Source organism: Drosophila rhopaloa, unplaced genomic scaffold (genome assembly GCF_018152115.1).
Source record: "Drosophila rhopaloa isolate 14029-0021.01 unplaced genomic scaffold, ASM1815211v1 contig_167, whole genome shotgun sequence".
Taxonomy (NCBI): Eukaryota; Metazoa; Arthropoda; class Insecta; order Diptera; family Drosophilidae; genus Drosophila; species Drosophila rhopaloa.
Window position 1 is genome coordinate 4,508,171 of NW_025335047.1, and position 20,415 is coordinate 4,528,585.

The window sequence follows — 20,415 nt, forward strand, 5'->3', positions numbered from 1 at the left end:
TTTTAGACTACTTAAGGAAAAAAAATTCCTTAAAAATCTGCTTTAAAAACATTAAAAATATATAATTTTCATTGCAATAAATAATATTCATAAAAAAGAATTGATGTGACAATATCAAGAATCATATCAAACTGGAATGATAAGAAATTTAGACCACCCGTTTTATCATTTTTAGTACGCTCTCTTTACTTATTCTGCTCTCTTACTTGGTACATTGGTGGGAGCGAGATAGCTGCAGCGGAGAGAGTGTTTTATTGTCGAGTTCGAACTCAGAGAGCGTTGAAAAGAGAGAGAGACCACGAAAACAGTGGGACGACAGGGCTGCCAACGTTGTGTTGTGCTTGCAAGGCATGTAGAATTGAAGTAATGTTTGCGAACAGACATGTCAAATTACATGCAAATATGTATATACACAGTGGTATGAAAGAAGAATGCCACAAAAAATGTTATCTGAAAACCCTTTTGTGTTGGGGTTTTCATGTTAGTTTTTTCTAAATTTCCGGTGACTTGTAATAAGGTGTCCCACAGGTTCTATAACTTTACCAAATTTAATCCGATTTCAAAGTGGCATACCTCTTTCGACTCGTGGTTTGATTCTCTAAAAATCTGCATTCAAAATTTTCATTTTAACGTTGATCAAATTTTTGACCCATTTTCATGTTCGTTTTTTTCAAGTTTCCGATGACTTGTAATAAGGTGACCCACAATTGGACTTCCAGAGTCTATAACTTTGCCAAATTTAATCCGATTTCAAAGTGGCATACCTTTTACGACTCGTGGTTTGATTCTCTAAAAATCTACATTTAAAATTTTTATTTTAACGTTGATAAAATTTTTCACCCATTTTCATGTTTGTTATTTCTAAGTTTCCGATCACTTGTAATAAGGTCACCCACAATTGGACTTCCAGAGTCTATAACTTTTCCAAATTTAATCCGATTTCAAAGTGGCATACCTCTTTCGACTCGTGGTTTGATTCTCTAAAAATCTGCATTCAAAATTTTCATTTTAACGTTGATCAAATTTTTGACCCATTTTCATGTTCGTTATTTCTTAGTTTCCGATGACTTGTAATAAGGTACCCACAATTGGACTTCCAGAGCCTATAACTTTTCCAAATTTAATCCGATTTCAGAGTGTATATATTAAATAACAAAAAAATAGTTGAATAATACAAAAGGGACCACTAAGAATAACAATGCCAGCAATAACTATTTTTTTTTAGTTAAAAATATTTACATTTATTTCGTTCTTTTTTTTGAGGTTTCAGAAACCAATTCAGAAATTTCATTTACAATTTTTATGAGTTCAAGCTTTGAGCGATTTTTTGTTTTGAGTGGGACATTTCCGTATCCTGCGATACAGAGGGCAGCACATGAAGCACCAAAGCAACCGGGATCGCACATCCTTGGTTCAGGAACTCCTGGGGATCCCGAAAAAATACAGCCACAAATTTGGAAGATGCAGAATAAAGAAGAGATCACACGGCGGTGATTAGATGGGCGTCATCTTCGTTGATCCGATCGGACTTTCCATTGACCTCGATCGTGTGATTTGACTCCGTGTCGCTGGGTTCCTGTTCGATTTCCCCCTCCTCCCCTTGGTCATCGTCATCTCCCTGGGAGGAGTTTTCCCCATTTTCCTGCTCGGGGGATTCCCGTTCTTCGTTTTCTTCGTAGATGACGTCACAGTTGGTGGCTATCGACTTGGGCGGAGGTTTCTTCACCGATTTCCCTCCTCCCTTTCGATCTCCATTTTGCTGCATCTCGGACATTTGAATCTGCATTTCGCGCAGGCGATCCGTAAGCACGTACAAATCCCGCTCCTGACTTTCGCACCGTGTTCGTAGCTCGGAAATCTCACGCAGATCCTCGGCTCGGGGATCTCGCCTTTCGTAACGCATTCGCATCTCCTCGAACCTGCGGAAATATTTGTTTAAAATTTGGAGTTAAATGTTTTAAGAGAAAGCGTAAATTAAAGTGGATACTGGATACTGACTTAGCGTACAACATCCCACAACACGGACAAGCAAAATAAAGATGTAGTAAGTAGGGGTAAAGATATAAAAAGTTTCGATCAAGCTCTTAAATCCATTATTTTTAAAAATGCTTAAAGCTTTAAACCATTCTACATTTATTCGATTTTTTAATGCTGTGTCCTGATTTGAGCCTAAGATACCCAAAGTGGTTTATATTAACAATTGTGTATTTATAGAAGACAACATTGTTAGATTTCATATATTGATATTATTTATATTAAAAATTTTGAATTCAATTTTAAAAAAATGTTGAAACTTTTATGTAGTAAAAAAAACATGATTAATGTATCCTAAAATTGATATACAGTTTTTTTTTAGATTTTTTAGATTTAATATATTGATACTATTAATATTAAATATATATAATTCAATTTGAAAAAAATGTTGGAACTTTTATATAGTAAAAAACATGATTAATGTATCCTAAAATTCATATAAAGTTTTTTCTCGATCAGTAAACTTATTTTAAAAATATTAAATTATTTTATAACAAATTATGGAATTAGGAGCTTGATTTCGGGGATACGGTGGGTGGTTTTCGGTGGGGCAGTGGGGCATTGGGGCACTTACAGGTTGGTCAGGCAGCGGCACTTGCGGTGCAGCTGCTCGATCTCGTTGGCGTTGCTGATGTCGCGCTTGTCCAGCGCCGCCTTCTCGGCATCGTAGGCCGCCTTCAGGTCCTTGAGATTGCGCTGGTGCCGAAGTTCTACATCGCTGCGGATGCGGATGCGGTTGCGGATATTGGGTGCGTGGTCGGAATCGAAATCGGAATCGGATTCGGGTTTTGGGTTATTCGGGTTATATAGAGTGGGCAGAGGATTCACACACATAGCGAGAAAGAGAAAGTAAAATATTAAGAGAATCGTTCCGAAAGGGCAGAGTCTGACAAGCTGCATTCCAGAAAAACATATTTATCTTGGGGGTTCTGGAGCGCTCTACAGATTTAAAAACAATAATTTAGGTGTTCTACGATTATACAATAGATATTTTGAAACAATTTGTGAGTTATCAATGAAATCATTTAAACTTAAATTAAGTAAAATGTATTTTTTTTTGGCTTAGGAGTGATATGTTCAAGTTTTAAATATATGTTTATATATACATTCGAGAATGAGATGTGAATAAGTTTTATAAGAGCTAAAGCTGAAGTGTTTGTTCTTTCAATAAAATCTGATTTTAGTGTAACATAAATTTTTACTTGAAAATCTTTTCTGTACAAATTGTAATTTGACTTAAAAAAAAAATTTATTAGTTTTTTTATGGTACTTTTAAAAGGTTTATTTCATTCAAAGCCTTTTTTAGACACCCAAAGCAATATTTTGAAACCCATTGAGATTTCCAGAAAAACCCGGCATCAAATCAAGGAGCAAACCAAGCATAAACAGGGGTTAAGTTTTATTGGCGCACTAGGAGGTGACGGTATTTGATATAGAGCACAGCGACAATATTGAACACTAAGCATGCGATTGCGATCAGCGGCGACATGGTCAAATACAGAACATATAGCGTCGGCATATACGGCCACGCCCCCTTGGCCAACGCCCACAGGGCCGGAGAGGTTGTCGATCGCCCTAAATGCTGATCCATGCTGATCCAATGAATAAATGAGAAACGAAAGAAACAGAAAACAAGTTCATATGATAATGAATCGAGAGCCGTGAAAAAGTGGCAAGTGGCAAATGAGTAGGATGCAGACATTCAATGCAAGCCAATGGTCCTCGGGCAATTTAGTAGGGAGCAGTGGTAAGGTTTACTTATAGGTAATTAAAATATATTTATGGGGCGTGGCATGCCGCCTTGCCACTCACTTGATTCGTTCATCGGCAGCGGCCATTTTCGCGCGATGTCGTTCCACAAGTTCCTGCAGTGCCTCGTCCCTCTCCGCCTGCAACTTGGCCTTTTGAGAGTCTGTTTCGGATGAGGGAAATAAATAAAGAACAATGTGTTTATAAACATATCTTAATTAAGAAAAAAAACACAAAAATTAATATTTAAATCATAAAGGGCCGATTTCTCAATGTCATGTTAAGGCTCTAGCTTGCAATCAATTAGAAAAAGCTAAAAGGAAGTCAATGTGGTGTACATTTTCAAAACAATAAATCTTCCCAAAGTCTATTGTCAAACGAATAGTTTTGCCAATCTACAAATATTAACCACCAAATTGTCTCTAGTTATGATCAACATGATAATGAGAAAGTAATATAAGGTAAAGTGGAACAGTAATTCAACAAAAGTAAAAACTTAACAAAACATTGAGAAATCGGTTATTTATTAAGTGATGCTTTTATGGATTACGGAATGCATTTTTCATATTAAAAGTCTTTTAAAAATTGTATATTTAAATTATACAAGTAGATATATAGTTTTAAATAAGATATGAACGATTTTTAACTATGCCATTTAGCTAACCAAATTCCAAAAGTTCTAAAGGTTTTAAATTACTCTAAAAGGTGTCTTACATTTTTTATATCAATGCGATGTTTTATAAATTCATATAAATTTGAGTTCTAATTTTTGGTATAATTTTGATGTTTCCAATAGACTTTTCCCCAGACTCACCCAGCTCCTTGCGATGCGAATCGACCATGTCCTGCGTGGAGAGCTGCAGCTCCTTGGCGAACTCCTCCTTCACCTGGCCAAGTCGCTCGCGGAACCTCTCCTCCATCTCGGCCTTCTCCGCCTCGAACTCCTTCTTCAGCCGCTCCTCCATCTCCACGCGGCGGTCCTCCTCGCGGCACATGGCATTCTGGTACTCCCTATCCGCTTTATCCAAATGCATGCGGGTCTGGAGAAGGGCATTGTCGGAACGCTCGCGCAGGCTGAGGAAGTCCTGTTTCTTCTGCTCCAGGCTCTCGTGCAGCTCCTCGATCTGGAGGGGATTTCATTTTAAATATTAAATAATTTACAAGGGTTTTTGTTAAAAAAAAAGGTTACTTCAGCTCGCAGTTCCTCTTCGTTGGACGTATATCGGTTGGTCAATGCCCGCAGCTCCTCGATGTGCTCGTTCTGCAGTTTATCCAACGCATCCCGGCGCTCGTCCACATACACGGACTCCAGTTCATTTGTCAGTCTTGTCATCTCTGTGCTGTAGATATTAAAAACATTTTACAAATAAATATATAATAATAAAATATTTTCATTTTAATACTTACTAAAGTTTGTTTTCCCAGAAGGCGGCCGCCTCGTTGCGCACCTCATCGATTTTGTAGATCATTTGACGCTCCTTGTCATAAATGGCACTTTAAATTAAATGGCGTTTAATATTGAGAAAGTTGTTTGTGATTTCAGGCATACTTACTTATCACACTGATACTTGATCTTGTGCACCGCCTCGATCTGCGCCTCGAGATTCTCATTGGCCGACTGCAGATCCGCCTTCAGGTTCTCGATGCGGTCCATTAGTGTTTGGATGGACTGCTCCTGCTCGTTGACCACGCCCCTCAGCGAGTTCACCTGCGCCTGGCAGGTGCGCAGCAACTCGGACTCCTTCCGCCGGGACTGCAGCTCCAGTTCCAGCTCCTCCGCCTTCGCAGATGCCTGCTTCCGCTCGTAGTTGGACTTGTCCGTCTTGTCCTTGCACTGCCGCTGCATCTGCCGCAGCTGCCACTCGCAGTCCGTCATCAGGGACTCCTCGCGTTCTGGAAATAAAATCATGAACAATTTATTAAAATAATAAACAATTTAAATAAAACCTATAAAAATAACAATTTTATAGGTCTGAAAACCGGCAATAATAAATTTAAAGATGTACTAAAAAAGATGTTTAATATTGTAAAATATAGTATTTTACTTATTAAACAAATCCAAAACATGTCATCAAATGGACATTCCAAATATTTAATTGCAACATTAAGCATATAGTATTTATGTAGTATATATTTTAAAAGCCCAAAGAGTACTTTCATAGCTTTTGAGTTTTTGAGTTGTTTTTCTATAACTTTTTGACACATGAATAAATAATTCTCACCTCGATTGTGTGTCCTGAGCATTTCGAACTCCTTCTGCCATTTGTCCTCACAGATCTTGCGCTCCGCCTCGGAGTTGTCCAGTGCGTTCTTCAGGATGCGCATCTGCTCCTCCAGATCCGCTCGGATCCTCTCCACCTGCTGGCGCCATTCCTCAGCTTCGACTTGGGCACAGGCCAATTGTGTCTGCAAACTTTTGGCCAGGCTTTGGGTCGATTTGTACTTCTCGGTTAGTTCGGTATACTGGGCTTCGAGTTCGTCTGCAGAAGAGAAGGGGAAATATTTAAAAGATTTATTCATAAGAATTATTTAACAAAAACTACAAATAATTACTCAACAAAATAGATTACTTTCAGTTTTATAAAATGTTCTTAAAACCTTTAAATTTTTCGCGTAAATAATAAAATTAGGCATCACATTTCAAATTGTCTTAAAGGCATTTCTTTAATTTAGACATAAGTTTTCTGATGACAAACGTTCATTAAAACAATACTCACTATATTTGATCTGGAATTCATCTTGATTTTCGCTGTATTTGTGCCGTAGGTGAACTTTTTCATCCTCCAAAAGTTTCAGTTTTTTCCGCACATATTCATCGTCCTTGTGGGCTGCACTCAGTTCGCCCTGGAGTCCTGAAAAGTTTTCAATTCAGTTAAGATGTTCTTTCAATATATTTAAGAAGGGTTATCCTTACGCTCCACATTCCACTGCTTAATAGACAGTTCCTGTTCCAGTTTCTGGATCTTGAACTGCATGTCGCCAACCTTGGCCTCCAGTTGATTGGCATTCTTGTGGGCCTCGTCCAATTGGCTGGCGAATCGAACTTTCTGCTGTTTCAGCTCCTTTCTGGGAAGGCGAGTACCAGGATGAGTAATATTCGGAATAGAAACATAAATCCCTAGACAGATCAGCTCAACTGTCAGACGGATATTTCAAACAAATCTTGTCACTGAATAATCCCCAACACAAACAAAATGAATCACAAACGTGTTCCGCGCACGCAGCACGAACCGTATAAATAAATAAAAGTAAAACCGCAGAAGATACTTATTATTATTTTATATTATCGTCCCAGCGTTTATACCTATAGCTAGACATCGGCCTGACGTAATTTGAATGGAAAAGCTCGTTAAATGTGAATGAGGTGTAAAAACAGTGGCAACGTCTTCCTCAACCATAATTTGTTGAGATACAATATACTGTGCAGATATAGCTGCGGTAGACGTAGCTACACTTTTATATAATATGTATTTCCCTGTGCTTTGTTTTGTTTTGGCTTCTCAACGCAAAAATGAAATACGTTTTAATTGAATTTATCCTAGTCGATTCTTGGTTGCTGCGAAAATGCGCAAAGTTTATTTTTAAATCAACGATTTTCCGTTGTTTTTGTTCGCGCATTTTGCCAACTCTCAGTTGCTCTCTAAAACAGATACAGTGCGTTTAAATAGTATCAAACTGATAATTATGGGATCGTATTGTGTTTAATTAAGGTTCACAAAAGTGGGTATTAAAAGATTTGTTTAATTGGGGTTATTTTTAAATGTTTTGCGATCTATTGATCATATATAAAGAAAATCATTGATAAAATAAATAGTTAAAAGTATCTCAGCTATGTAGTTTTATTACCATGAAAATAATATTTATTTAAAGATAAGTTAATGAATATTTTGACCTTGACTAAATTCTAATAATCCGTTTTTAAATATTTAAGAACAAAGGGGATGTAGTTTTTTCCTCAAAATGTTTTGAAATGATTTTAATATTTACAATAAGATTTCTAATTAGTGTTACAAATTATTTCGTACACAGTTCGCATTTCGCGCCCATATGTTTAGAATACACAATGTGCATTTATCAAATTTTGAGACACGCGTTTCTAGCTTGTCTCTAGAGACAGTCGGAGATAAAGATAGACAGAGATAAAGATAAAGAGAGTGGGGATGGGAAATATATACAAAGGACAGATGCAACTCATGTACTTAGATTGAAAGTTATTTCAATTATTTTTGGCAAGAGCATCTCTGCCGGTGCCTGTGAACTTTCCGAGGCGAATGCTTAGTTTGCCAGCTTAAATTCTTTCGTTGTTTATGCCCAAGTTGATAGTTAAATCGGATTAGATAAACATCGGGTGATGAAGAGAAGGAAACAGCAGCCGAGGCTTCGGGAAAGATGCCCATTAGTTATTCGGGGCAAATTACGCATACGCCGCATGTGCCGGCGGAATAAACAATCTTTCAATGCTAGCCAGCCAAGTCAAGTGGAGGATGCTCCTCCCGTATGCCCAATCAATTATCCACCAAAATCAAGAACAACCCAAATAAAATTCCACAAGTGCACGCCCCCCACTTGTCCATTTCCTCACAAGCTTGCTCTAAATATGAACGTTTCAAAATTTACTTGTCTTTTTCTGCACTACACCTAAAATAAGCGAGGCAAATAAAAGTAGAGCAGGCAGATCGTGTTCTATGCACATGCGAAAATATGATTGAAGGAAAAAATTCTATAGTTTGGAAAGGTCGATGCTATGGATACTCTAAAAAACAGGATTTTAAAAAGATACAAAATTGTGAATGACAAGTCAAAGTGGTAAAACGTGATTGAACTACAACTTTAACAGAAAGGTTTTTCCAACCAATAGAATAAATAAAACAAATATTTATTTAATTTTTATGAAATAGGTATAAAACACAAAATACCATACCTAAGTAATATACCCAAAAATGCCAGAGTGCACAAAAAACAAGCGTGGGAAATGGCCAACATGTTGCCAACAAAAATTGCAAATAAAGAGGAAGAAAGCTAAACGAGAAATGACGAAGTGAATTTATTTTTGCCGCCGTTCAACTGTTCAACTGATTTTGAACACAATTCTAATGTTTATTATTTAAAACCGAACAAATTTACATAAATATAAATTGTCGAAATAATTGTCGCCATTTGGCTATGAGACACTTGCCGCACGGCTGTCATAATCTGTCATATTGGCGAAGGCCAAACAATGCCACCTTTCACACTGCGTATACGTAATGCGAGACATCAGCCAAAAACAAGTGGGATTTTCTAAGGAATTTGGTTCTATAGATATGGTATTTGTACAAATATTTTGTGAAGGGAAATTGTCGATCAAATCGGATTACTTCAAACGATTGCAATCGTTTTGACATCCTCCAACAGATATTTTTGATTTGATAACTTGGAACACAAATTGAAGCTTTTTTCTAAGAGTTTTGACTTTCATAATTCCTTCTATAAACATCTTTGATTGGCGTATTCCTCACAATATTTCACCCATCAAATTGTGTACAATTAATGTGTTCTGATCCATTTATAAATAGTCGCCCCTGTCTGGAAAACGCAAATCAAATCGAATCAAGCTAAGAAAAAACACAATAAATGAAAGGGGAAATTTCCGCTGTCGGATTTCCCAGTAAAAAGAAACAGATCACAAGGCATGTTCCATGACACAAAGATCAAGATAAATTGGCTGCATCTAGCCATGTTAATGGTAAAATTGTTGGCATGCGCTTGCGATTAAATAAGTACGACGTACTTGATGCCACAGCTGCTTGAACTAACAAATATCAAGTATACGTCATGGGGAGAAACATAGCTGAATTGATCTTTTATGACTTCCTGATTGTATTTAATAATAAAATAAATATTTTAAAAAAATTTATGAATTTTATTTACCATAACTCAATTAAATTGTATATTCTTTATTTCTGAGAGACATAAGCTCTCTTTCCTATGGAAAGTTAATATAAAATTGATTGAAATTGGTAAGAAGATGTTACTTTAATTTTTCTACGAATTAGATCCTTTTCTTATTTTTTGTTTTGATTGAGAATAAATAGATGAAATGGAAAAACTATTAAACCCTTTTAAGTTTTAATAATTATTGGCATATTGTTTTTGCTCACCTGAGTTCCTGGTTATCAAAGGGGCTCTCCTGGCGCACCGGCTTGTTGAGGACACTGCCATCCTCGACGATCTCGATGCTGGGCGGCATGTCCTGGCCGAGGAAGGAGTCGTCCTTGCTGCGCTGCTTGGGACTGCTGCTGCGACTGCGACCCTCCACGTGGATGGGTATGAAGTGCACATTGCCCAGGCTGTTGCCCCCCGCTCCATTGGGTATATTGATGTTGATCTGCGAATCGCCGCCATTTGTGGTTGTGGATGGTGGTGCTGTTGCTGTTCCCGATGCTGTTGTTGCCGATGTTCCTGATGCGGCGGCATTGGCGGTCGTTGACTCCACAACCACATCCGGCAGACTGATGCTCTCGATGCATACCAATCGCTCGCTGAACTCGCTGAAACGCTCAATGTCGTCGAGTTCGTCGCACTGCAGAAAGGTCTCCTCGCAATCGGTGGAGTTGCCATCGCGGATGAAGGTGTGGCTCAGGTTCTGGGCGGTGGCCATGTGCGAGGAGCTGCGGGGCGGTGGCTGAGGTGGCTGCTGTGGGGTAATCAGCTCCTGCTCCCCGATCCCGGAATCCGCATAGCTGCTGCTCAGATTGGAGTCACTTTTCAGGGCACTTCTCTCACTGCTGGCCGATTGCCGGGAGTTGCCATTCGTCTGATTGTTGCTTATATTGTGTTCATAGTCCAAGTCCACAGCCTCATCTACATCGTCCATTTCCTGATCCTCCTCCTCCTCTTCCTCGGCTTCCTCCTGGACATTTTCCAGCTTCACATGACTCAGGCGAGTCCATGGGCGACTGGTAGAATTTTGGTAGATAGTAGCTGGAATATCCGAGGCGAAGACCTCATCTTCTAAAGTCTCGATATGCGCCTCGTTGAGTTCCTCGATATTTAGCGAATCTTCGGCGGGTTCATTCAGTTCGTAGAATATTTCCTGTGTGGCGGCTTTTCCCGCTGTTTCCTCTGGAAAACTGCAATCTTCCACGGTGATCTTGGGCACTTCCGGGGACTTTTGATGCCTGGGCGGGGCCTGCGGCGGACTCACGACCGATTCACGGAACTCACGCGGCGTACTCGAACGCGAACTGTGGGCCGAACTGATTTCGTTCGGTTTGGCACTGGTTTGGCCCATGGTTATGTCACTTAATTGCTGATGTTGCTGATGTTGCTGTTGCTGCTGTTGCTGTTGCTGCTGTGGCGCTTGATGTTGCTGCTGGTTGGCCAGATGTTGCTGCGGGGCAGCAATTGCATTGCCGGGCTGCTGCTGCTGCTGTTGCTGCTGCTGTTCGGCAATTGCTGTTGGCCGCTCAACGTTTGCCGCTTGAATGATCGACGAACGCATGACTCTCGGCTCTTTTTCCGGCTCGATATCTAGCGGAAAATGCCCGTTCTCTGCGGGAAAACTCTTGTGCTCTTCCTGCCCTCCAGCTGGCTTACTTTTCTCTTCGCTCACTCTTCGTTGGCCGCTATTCTCTGGGCTATTATTAGCCAAAGTCATTTGATAAGTAGTCGGGGATGCGAGCGCGGGGTCGGAGTTCGTTTCAAGGTGTGCGGCACCACTATGGGCGATTACGTCTTTGGCATTACTTTTACTGATCGATTTATTCGGCTTGCCAGCGGCGGCAATTTGCTGCTTTTGACGCTGGTGGTTTCGACCACGCGCCATGAAAATGTCGCTAAGGAAATCGCGACTCTTTTGCAGACTTTTCCTCGGCTTTTTCGGCTCTTTTTCTGGACTATCTCGGCTGGGGCCGAGCTTAAAACTTCCCAGGGAGAGCAGCGATTGTCGCTTGTGCGGTTCACTATCCTCGTTGCGCTGGCGATGAACTATAGCTCCATCGATTTCGGACTCGAAAGTGGCAATTTGATGGTGGTCATCAACGCTTTTGCTCGCGATCGCGCTGGCTGCCTCGTTTTGACTGCTGGGAGCCGCATTTCGATCACCGCCCGAGGAATACGTCCTCGCATCTCCGCCCATTTTATTTATATACAAATGGTCGGAGCGGCCATTAGCAGCTGTTTTTGCTAATTTTAAACGCTCTTCGTCGCCGCTGGCATCGTTGTCAAAGTCGCTGGCAAAGTCCTCCAGCTCTTCGATCACCGCCCGTCGAGCTCTTTCCGGTCGCTCTTGGCTAAGAGCGGTGGATAATGCTCCGATCTGGCTATATCTCATGGGTCCCCCCTCCTCCTCATCCTCGACGATGTCGTAGGCCTGCGTCTTGTGCGTTTTTCCACGACGCGATCTTCGCAGCAAATTAAACATATTCGCTCTCTTAGTGATTTTTCTCGCTATCTCTGGTGTGTTATTTTAATTTTCCTCTATTCCTAAATCCATTTGTTCCCCTTCGTTTGGTTTTCTTTGTGTGTGTGTGTGGTTTTCGTTTAATAAACAAATAGTTGCTTTGTGGCAATTATTTCGAATTTTGTTGTATTCTAAATGCTTTCAACCTGTTGAAAATATTTTACAAATTTACATTAGTTGCTGTGGCTAGTGGGCGGGTTAATTGGCCTTAATTAGTTTACCCGCACGCGCTAAGCACTTTTTGCCGGATTTACAGACTCGACTTGGCCGGCGGATAAACTGCGACTGTTGCTCAGTCGCCGCTCCATGCGATGCGACTGTTTCCGTAATTATCGCCATCATGATCACCAACGACATCATCATGATGATGACAATGCTGGACAAATATGAGTAACAACATTGGGGCGCGTGCGAGTACTGAGTGCACTTCCAAAAAATAATTTAAATAAATTAATCTTTAACCAATAAATAAATAAAAGAAATTTATATTCTTTTTCTGGACCTTAAAAAAGACAAAAAATCAGTGATTATCTTTTGATCGATTTTTCCTAGGTAAGGAATAAAAAATAAAAATGTATTTTTGAACATATTTTTAAACTTTAAAAAAAAAAAATAAAGAACCAATCGTATAAATCGATTTGAATTTATAATAATGGTTTAAAGAATATATAAGAAATTAACAATCTTTATCTTAAATGGCAGCTTAACATACATAAATTTGTATTGCGAAAAAAATATTTCAATACAATGTAATTATTTTAAGTGCACTTTAGACAAACAGGCACTGGGCATAATTTGTTTTAATTATCTTACAGAAGAACACATACTCGCACACGGACTCAAAACTAAATACAATGCTTATGGTAAGCTTGATAATTGCTTATGAATATTAATTGATGGATAGAAAGCGGGAGCCAGTTTGCCAACCGACCGACCTATTGCCATTGTTGTGGCCAAAGCCATGCGTCATTATGTGTCATCCGATGAGCAACAACAATTTGCTAATTGTAGAATGTACATTGCTGAAAGCCAGAGCTCAGATTGAGGTATTCGACAGCTGTGAAGCATTTGAATAATCCCAAACAGAAAGTGAAAATTATTCATTGACATTGACTGCTTAATTTGGAGAATCCATTTTATTTGGGGTGGTGAAATTGAATCGGTTTTAAAATCAGTATTTTGTGGGCAACATCTATACATTTGCTCTACAAATTTTAATTTGGCTATGAGTTTAATTGTGCAAAATAATTGTTCAATTTCCAAACATTCGTTGCAATCGATTACTTTTTAAATAAAACTCCCAAAAGTATGCCAGATAAAACAATTATATCTATCTTGTTTCTTTGTTATCCATATATTTCTTCCAGTGCCCTTTAGAGATCTACTCTTGAGTCAGCGCCACTCCTTAGTCATTAGTCTTTCAGTTCCAAACCAAAGTTCAAATTGCAGTGAACAGACTAAAAATAACCTAATCTCGATGCACTGAGCACAACATCATAATCGCGGTGCCACTTCCTCCATCCGCGAAAACTCCCATTTTTCTCTTTTTCCATGCTTCTATTTCAAGTTCAGAATGCTCTCTTCCATTTCGCACATAAACGAACCAATTATAGGCAGCAATAAAATAAAGCACAATCAAAAAAAGTCTGGCAGATTTTCCAAGCAGCGGAATCGGCGCTATATAGCTAAAAATATCTATTCGGAAAAGTTGTTCTCGTAGGGCTCTCATTGACGTCACCATAAAAGAGACGAAATCAGGCGCCAGATCATTGTAATTGATGATTCGGAAGATTTATAGGTAAATGAGCAGAGATATACGAATTACATTATTATTCGACTGCCTCCATTATTATGGGTATAAATATTTGTATCTAATTGCGCATAAAAATATTCGAGCTGATGATTGTTTTAAATAAAAACATATTAAAATATGCATTAAACCTTATGTATTGTTCGCATAAATATAGCTTCAAATAGTAAAAACAAAGAACATAAGCAATGGCTAGTTATATCATTCAATAAAAAACAAATCAGAATATTTCCAGGAACACTGACAGTAAAATTAATGTTTCGGAGAACAATTTGCTCTTTGGATATAGGCAAAATGAGCTGCGCAATTTTCACATATTTCCAAATTATTTTTTTAAAAATATATTAAAGCCAAGCGCTTTCAAATTATCAAGAAATATAAAATTAAGAAAAGGTGGTTGAAGGGGGAATTCTGAAGATCTGGGTTTTTTTGTGGTCAAGTGCATGACGCTCTTACTTTTGGCACGAAATTCAAAAACGGAAATGATGCAGTCGCGTATAATGGGTACGAAATGGAAATTCAAAATCGATCTAGGAATGAAATAAATAAATTTAATTATTTCCTTTACATTTTGTTAGTGAAAACACTGACCCACTTCATAAGCCGTTCAAGTTTACAGCCTTCAACCAGATGGCACAGACTCTACATCATTGTTGAATTTACATTTCAGTCTTGCCAATTGTTGCACAAGTTCAAAAATCCAAAAACAACATACAGATTTTCAACGTGAGGAAAAGCAGACACACAAAAATAAAAGTCAAAAAGTGATACTTAAATTATAAATGTATAATAAATTTTGCACTTGGCCAATGCCATTGCCCCGACCTAAAGGCCCAAAAACTCAGTCAATAAAATCCATTAAAGAATTCTTTCTAAAAAATGTGTTAAAATATTTATACTTTTTGCGTCGACGGATGGCGGTGGAGGCGGCAAAAATTAATTGAAATTAAAATAATATGACAAAAAAATGCCACAAACAAAATATGCCATGAATATTTCGCATGCTGTTGTCGACTTCTGAACATATGTTAGCAATCAAGCGAATATATGGCAATAGATATTAACACGCTTCGAAATATGCAGTGCGTTTCATATATTTAATTTCCTAACAAATTTGTAATATGACACACTAGAAAGAAAGAAAAGAATTTTTATAAATTCATGTCTATTTTCATATTTAAAAACAAATTTACACAAATATAGTAAAAAAAAGTTTAAGATTCTTTAAAAATTTATTTAAATTATTAAAACTATTTAATATTACAATAATACAAATTTATTTATTAAATAATTATCATTTTCTTTCCGGCATATATTCTTTGCCAGCTCATTTGGAATTAATTGAGAGGTGTTATATGAAACGCACTGTTCATTGCCAACTATATAAATTTACTTCATAACAAAACACTTATTACTTGACGCGTGGAGACAGAAATCCACTTGAAATGTATTTTTCTAGCTGAGGATGACAAGCACCATGGGCGGAACAAATATGGGGAGCAAAGTATTCTATGATCTAAGATAGATTCTTTCATACACTTTCTAGCACTTTCCCTTTTATTTACATTTCTTTTATTTAATTTCTTTTCCTTTGGCAGTGTTAGCTCGATTGTTTGTTTGTCGCCGCCCACACAGTCGACCTGGCACTGGGCCAACTGACATTGACTGATGCCAGATCAGGCAGCGGATCCAAAACATTCCGGCCACACAGTTGCCGTCGCCCAGGGACGGGTTAATATTTTCCTAGCTTTTTGGATTTTCTGCCTGTCTGTCTGCTTAGATGCTGATGATTTTCCAAACAGCTTTTGTATGCTCTCTGAACTGCTCGACTTTTCTATCCTACTGCCAGTGGAGGTGATAAAAACTGTTTACCGCACATAAAACAGATATGTAAGCGAGGGGGCTAATAAATTTCAAAATTAGTGAAACTATTAAAGCGTGCGACAGGCGACTAGAATTGATTGCAACATGCGCGCCTTGAGGTGTTGAGCGAGTTAATTGTGTGTATCTTAGCAAAAGCCTTAATAATAATAAATATGTAATACGTATCTACAGTGATGGATAATTAAATAAATTCTTTTCTTTTTTTGTTAATTATAAATTTTTACTAGGATGTTATTAAATCGAGATCAAACAAGTTATAAAATAAATAAGATTTTTCAAAACAAAAAGTAAAATTTATACTATAGTATACTTTTTATATTAGCAATTCTTGGATTAATTTTGTAAATCTTGCTTTGATCTCCTGTTTTAAATGATTATTTGTTTAGTCAGTTATAATTCTTAGAAAGTCTAAAGTAAAACGTATGCGATTATTAGACTCCAACTTACTTAAAGAACTTGAAGGGATTATTATTCACGTTTACTTTTTTAATTTCTACTGTGCTTGGGTAAGTTTCAACTTACTTGAGTCTTAAACAGTAATTAATTTAAAAGATTATTTACGCAATTACACAAAACACACACGCACACACGAGTTTCAATTTGATTTGACACAGGATGACAATTAATATTTGTTAAAATTAAATTTTCTCATTTCCGCTTGGCCCACGCCGGCGGAGAGTGGTTGGGGAAAACTGGGGGAAAACACTTGTTAATCGCTGAAAAGCGACGACACATGCTCGGGCGGCCCAAGCGCATCGACTGCCCAGGGTGGAAAATCCATTTTTCACTTTTCACAATGGCGCTCACAAGGCGATCACGTCGCGTTCCAAACGGCTCGGCAAACGGTACAAGACTGCAAAAGCATCTGATCATCCGGACGAGGAAAAGTGCTGCTGCTGCCGAGGAAAATTGTCGCTCGGCCGGCGGCTATCGATAGATAGATTTAAATGCTGCTCCGAGCCACTCGACAACGTCGATCAGTGGCCAAATGGAAACGGTTAGCATCCGAGGCAGATCTCAATTGTTGCACAAACAAATGGTGGCACAGCTGACCCATAAATGTGGAAAAACATTCGCTGAGCAAATATGTTCCAGATCATCGGCAGCTGGAGAAAGGCAATAATGGCCTAATGAAGATTTTCGAAAATTAAAGTTAATCGATTTGATTATTTATGTTATTAGAGTTTATTTATTTCCTTACACAACAGAAAGATAATCCGCTGCCTTTTGCAGCTGCGCGATTTGATTTGTGGGAAAAATAATCAGAAATAACAAAAGTAAAAATTTTCAGATGTAAATTTTAAAACCAGAAGTTTACGTTTTGAAGAAAAAAGTAAAACAAATTAACGGCATTTTAGACTATAAGATATCCAGTATTTACATACTTAAGATTGTTTTTATTCATACGATTTCTTTCTATGGACCTTTCTTATTTCTAAAAATTGTATTAATATTTTATTTTGAAGTTAAAAACAAGAAAGGAAGAAAATAGGGAAGATCCAAAGTTTATATACTCTTGCAGCTCTTATAAAAATAAAATATTCTTTATTAAACCCAAATTTCCAATCAAGATTTAAACACTGATTTTTTGGGAATCAAATCACTATCATTTTATGTATGTATGCCACTTTAAAATCTGTATGAAAAGATATAGGCTTTGAAGTTCAGTTTTTGAGCACTTTTCTGCAAAACCATTTTTCGAAAATTTCGAAAGGGTTATAAAAATGCGAAAAATCGAGTCTTATTTGTCGTTTGAACCCCATAATACATCATTGATCATAAAGAAGCCGGCTCTCAGTACTAGTTATCATTAAATAAGTATAAAGCAAGACCCCATTCCTAATTCTACCACATATTCAACTTTACAAATTGCAATTAAATTAATTGATCGATTCAATTTGCACAACATATGACATATGTCTTTTTGATTGACAGAAGTTCTTACGTTTGCTTTAGAAAATAGCACTTGTTAAAAGTTTCCATACTGAGTTAGTTCAGTCTCATTTTGCTAAAGGCACTGAAACAATCCCAAAGCTGACTGAACATGGCAAGAGTTGTAAAGATATTGGTGATACTTGTCCTATGTCTATCGTTGACCAGAGGAGTAACTTATCCGGAGTTTAAATTTCTCAGGAAACTCCTTGATGTTATCAGAAAAGAGGAACCTATTCGAACGATACTAATAATCAAGCACAGTCAGGATAGAAACTGTTCTCTTCAGCATTGGAATCCGCGTGGAGTACCCATCCTAAGGGCCAATGAATTTTCCTCCATCAAGGTTAGAGGATATTTTGATGATCAATCGATTGCTTTAGTCTGCATTAGCGATGATTCAGACTCAAAGCTCCTCGAAGTCTTGGCAAACGCTTTTGACAAAATGCGACAGGAAAGAATCATACTGTGGAAACAAGAAGAACCCAAAAAAGAGTTGCTGGAACATATTACCAAGCAATCCATAAAATGGAAATTTATACGAGTAATATTGCTGGCGAATGCGAAAGATCCCAGTGGAATGCTATCATTTTACCGTATGAATGCATTTCCCAATCCACAATTTACCAAAATCAAAGTTACTTCGCATTTCAAGAACATATCATTTTTCGATTTTGAATATACATATCATGGTGCTACGGCTGTCGTAAAGGAAAGTAAAGATTCTACAGTACACTATAAACTTAATACTTCGACCGGCAATATTTTCGTATCCCAAGTCGAAGATTTGGAAATCATTGAGTTTGCCAATAAGTATAACTTGACTTTGAGAATGTATGATGAAAATGACAGCAAGACAGACCATTTTGATTTCCAGTTACATCAACGCTTCATAACCCATGATTCTCCCACCCAAATGGACTTCATAAACCCCGGTTCAGCCACCTCGTTAATGGTTTTGGTGCCCTGCAGTCGAGAGTGCGGCTTTGTGGATGTGGTCAAGATGTTTGAATCACAGAGTTGGCTTTTGTATCTTTTCTACGTTTATTTGGCTTTCGTTTTGATAGAGACCTTCATACTTTGGTTGACACATCGTATATCCGGAAAAGGACACCGATTGACCAGCTTGAATCCGCTCCTGAATCTTCGTGCTTTTCGAGCTATATTGGGCCTGCCATTTCCGGAGATTCGCAGTTCAAGCATTTCACTTCGTCAACTCTCTCTGGCCATCAGTATTTTTGGATTTATCTCCAGCAACTTTGTAAGCTGCAAGCTCAGTTCTCTGCTAACGAAGCCTTTTCTAAGGTCTCAGGTGAGAAACTTCGAGGAGTTGCGGGCCAGCGGATTGATTACTATCACGGATGCGTACACTCGCTTCTTTATAGAAAGTGAAATCGATCCACAGTTTTTTAATGAAGTTATACCGAATTACGTCATTTTAGGCAAACACGAACGACTTAGGATGCTTTTTCATTTAAACGACAGCTTTAGCTTTATAATACCCAAAAGATTATGGCTAACGGTCGATCAATTTCAAAAATCAGTGGGAGAGAAGGTCTTTTGCGAATCAAAGAATTTGATTATAGTGGAGGATATACCAAGGATGTATGTTCTGGAGAACAATTCCATCTACCGATGGATGTTGACAAGGTTCCTGATTTATATTCACGAATCCGGCATCAGTGAATATTGGATTAAACGAACTCCTATGATTTTAAGAAAATTGTATAGCCCGCCATCACATCCAAAGATAAAACCAGATGCAGTTCCCCTATCTATGGAACAGCTGAGCTGGTTGTGGCGTCTTTTGATCATAGGATATGGGACTGCCACTTTGGTATTCTTTGTCGAGATTTTTCTTAAAAAAAGAAAGCAAATCAGAAAGATTTTAAAAATGAGCCCAACCGCCGAAAATGAGGTCGTATAAAATGCTTATAAATCGATTTTATTCAAACTTACTATGCACTTCAAATAAATAAAGTTTCGCAATTTCGTTCTCTATATAAAATTGTGTTTTAATTTATTTAGCTTTATAAGTACTTAGACAGGAAACCTTGAGAAATATCTTTTCAATGTTCTTAAGGTTTTTTAATTAATAAATTGACCACTTGGTTTAATTAAATTTATCATAGAACAATCTAACTGTTCTTATCTTATGAATAGTTTCAAAGTAAGAAAATCCGTTTCCCAGTCCCACCTTTTATTTATAAGATTGAAAAAACAACGATATGCAGATATTTTTTATTTGATTAAATTGAGTGCAATAAATGTACTTTTATACCTCCTGTTTATTTGTTCCGTGTGTACTGTTCACAAGCTATGTAAAAACGACAAGTACATGTAATTGAAGTTAATTTTAACATTGATATCTGATTGATAAATAAATTGATTTTTTTAATTTAGAGCACAAACTCATGATTCCTGCGTCTTGAAATGCAGTTCCATTGTTGGTGGCCGCCCAGGAAAATTTCGATGATAAAGACAGCCGTGGCGAGCCCATATCCACATCCAAGAACAGTCCACAACCACTTCAAGTGATTCACGGATAAAGGAACTAATTTAT

The 20,415-nt window shown here is 37.8% G+C and overlaps 2 protein-coding genes across 5 annotated transcripts; one reads left to right on the forward strand and one right to left on the reverse strand.

Moving 5' to 3' along the window:
* Positions 1–1,212: 1,212 nt before the first annotated feature.
* Positions 1,213–16,753, reverse strand: LOC108052969 (myb-like protein X). 4 transcript variants are annotated; one of them, XM_044458531.1, is made up of 13 exons: positions 16,368–16,753; positions 9,924–12,372; positions 6,698–6,849; positions 6,501–6,635; positions 6,006–6,263; positions 5,337–5,676; positions 5,191–5,277; positions 4,973–5,123; positions 4,598–4,907; positions 3,847–3,946; positions 3,444–3,626; positions 2,609–2,752; positions 1,213–1,919 (listed from the first exon to the last, which is right to left on the reverse strand). In XM_044458531.1, the coding sequence occupies exons 2-13, from the start codon at positions 12,185–12,187 to the stop codon at positions 1,481–1,483; spliced, it is 4,563 nt and encodes a 1,520-aa protein (XP_044314466.1). In that variant the 5' UTR covers positions 12,188–12,372; positions 16,368–16,753; the 3' UTR covers positions 1,213–1,480. The 4 variants fall into 4 exon arrangements, with proteins under 4 accessions (XP_044314466.1, XP_044314463.1, XP_044314464.1 ...); XM_044458528.1 differs by lacking the exon at positions 3,444–3,626; XM_044458529.1 differs by lacking the exons at positions 3,444–3,626; positions 16,368–16,753 and adding an exon at positions 12,448–12,549.
* Positions 16,754–17,964: 1,211 nt separating this feature from the next.
* LOC108052970 lies at positions 17,965–20,401 on the forward strand. Its single transcript, XM_017135529.2, has 2 exons — positions 17,965–19,534; positions 20,292–20,401. The coding sequence occupies exons 1-2, from the start codon at positions 17,965–17,967 to the stop codon at positions 20,399–20,401; spliced, it is 1,680 nt and encodes a 559-aa protein (XP_016991018.2).
* Positions 20,402–20,415: the final 14 nt, after the last annotated feature.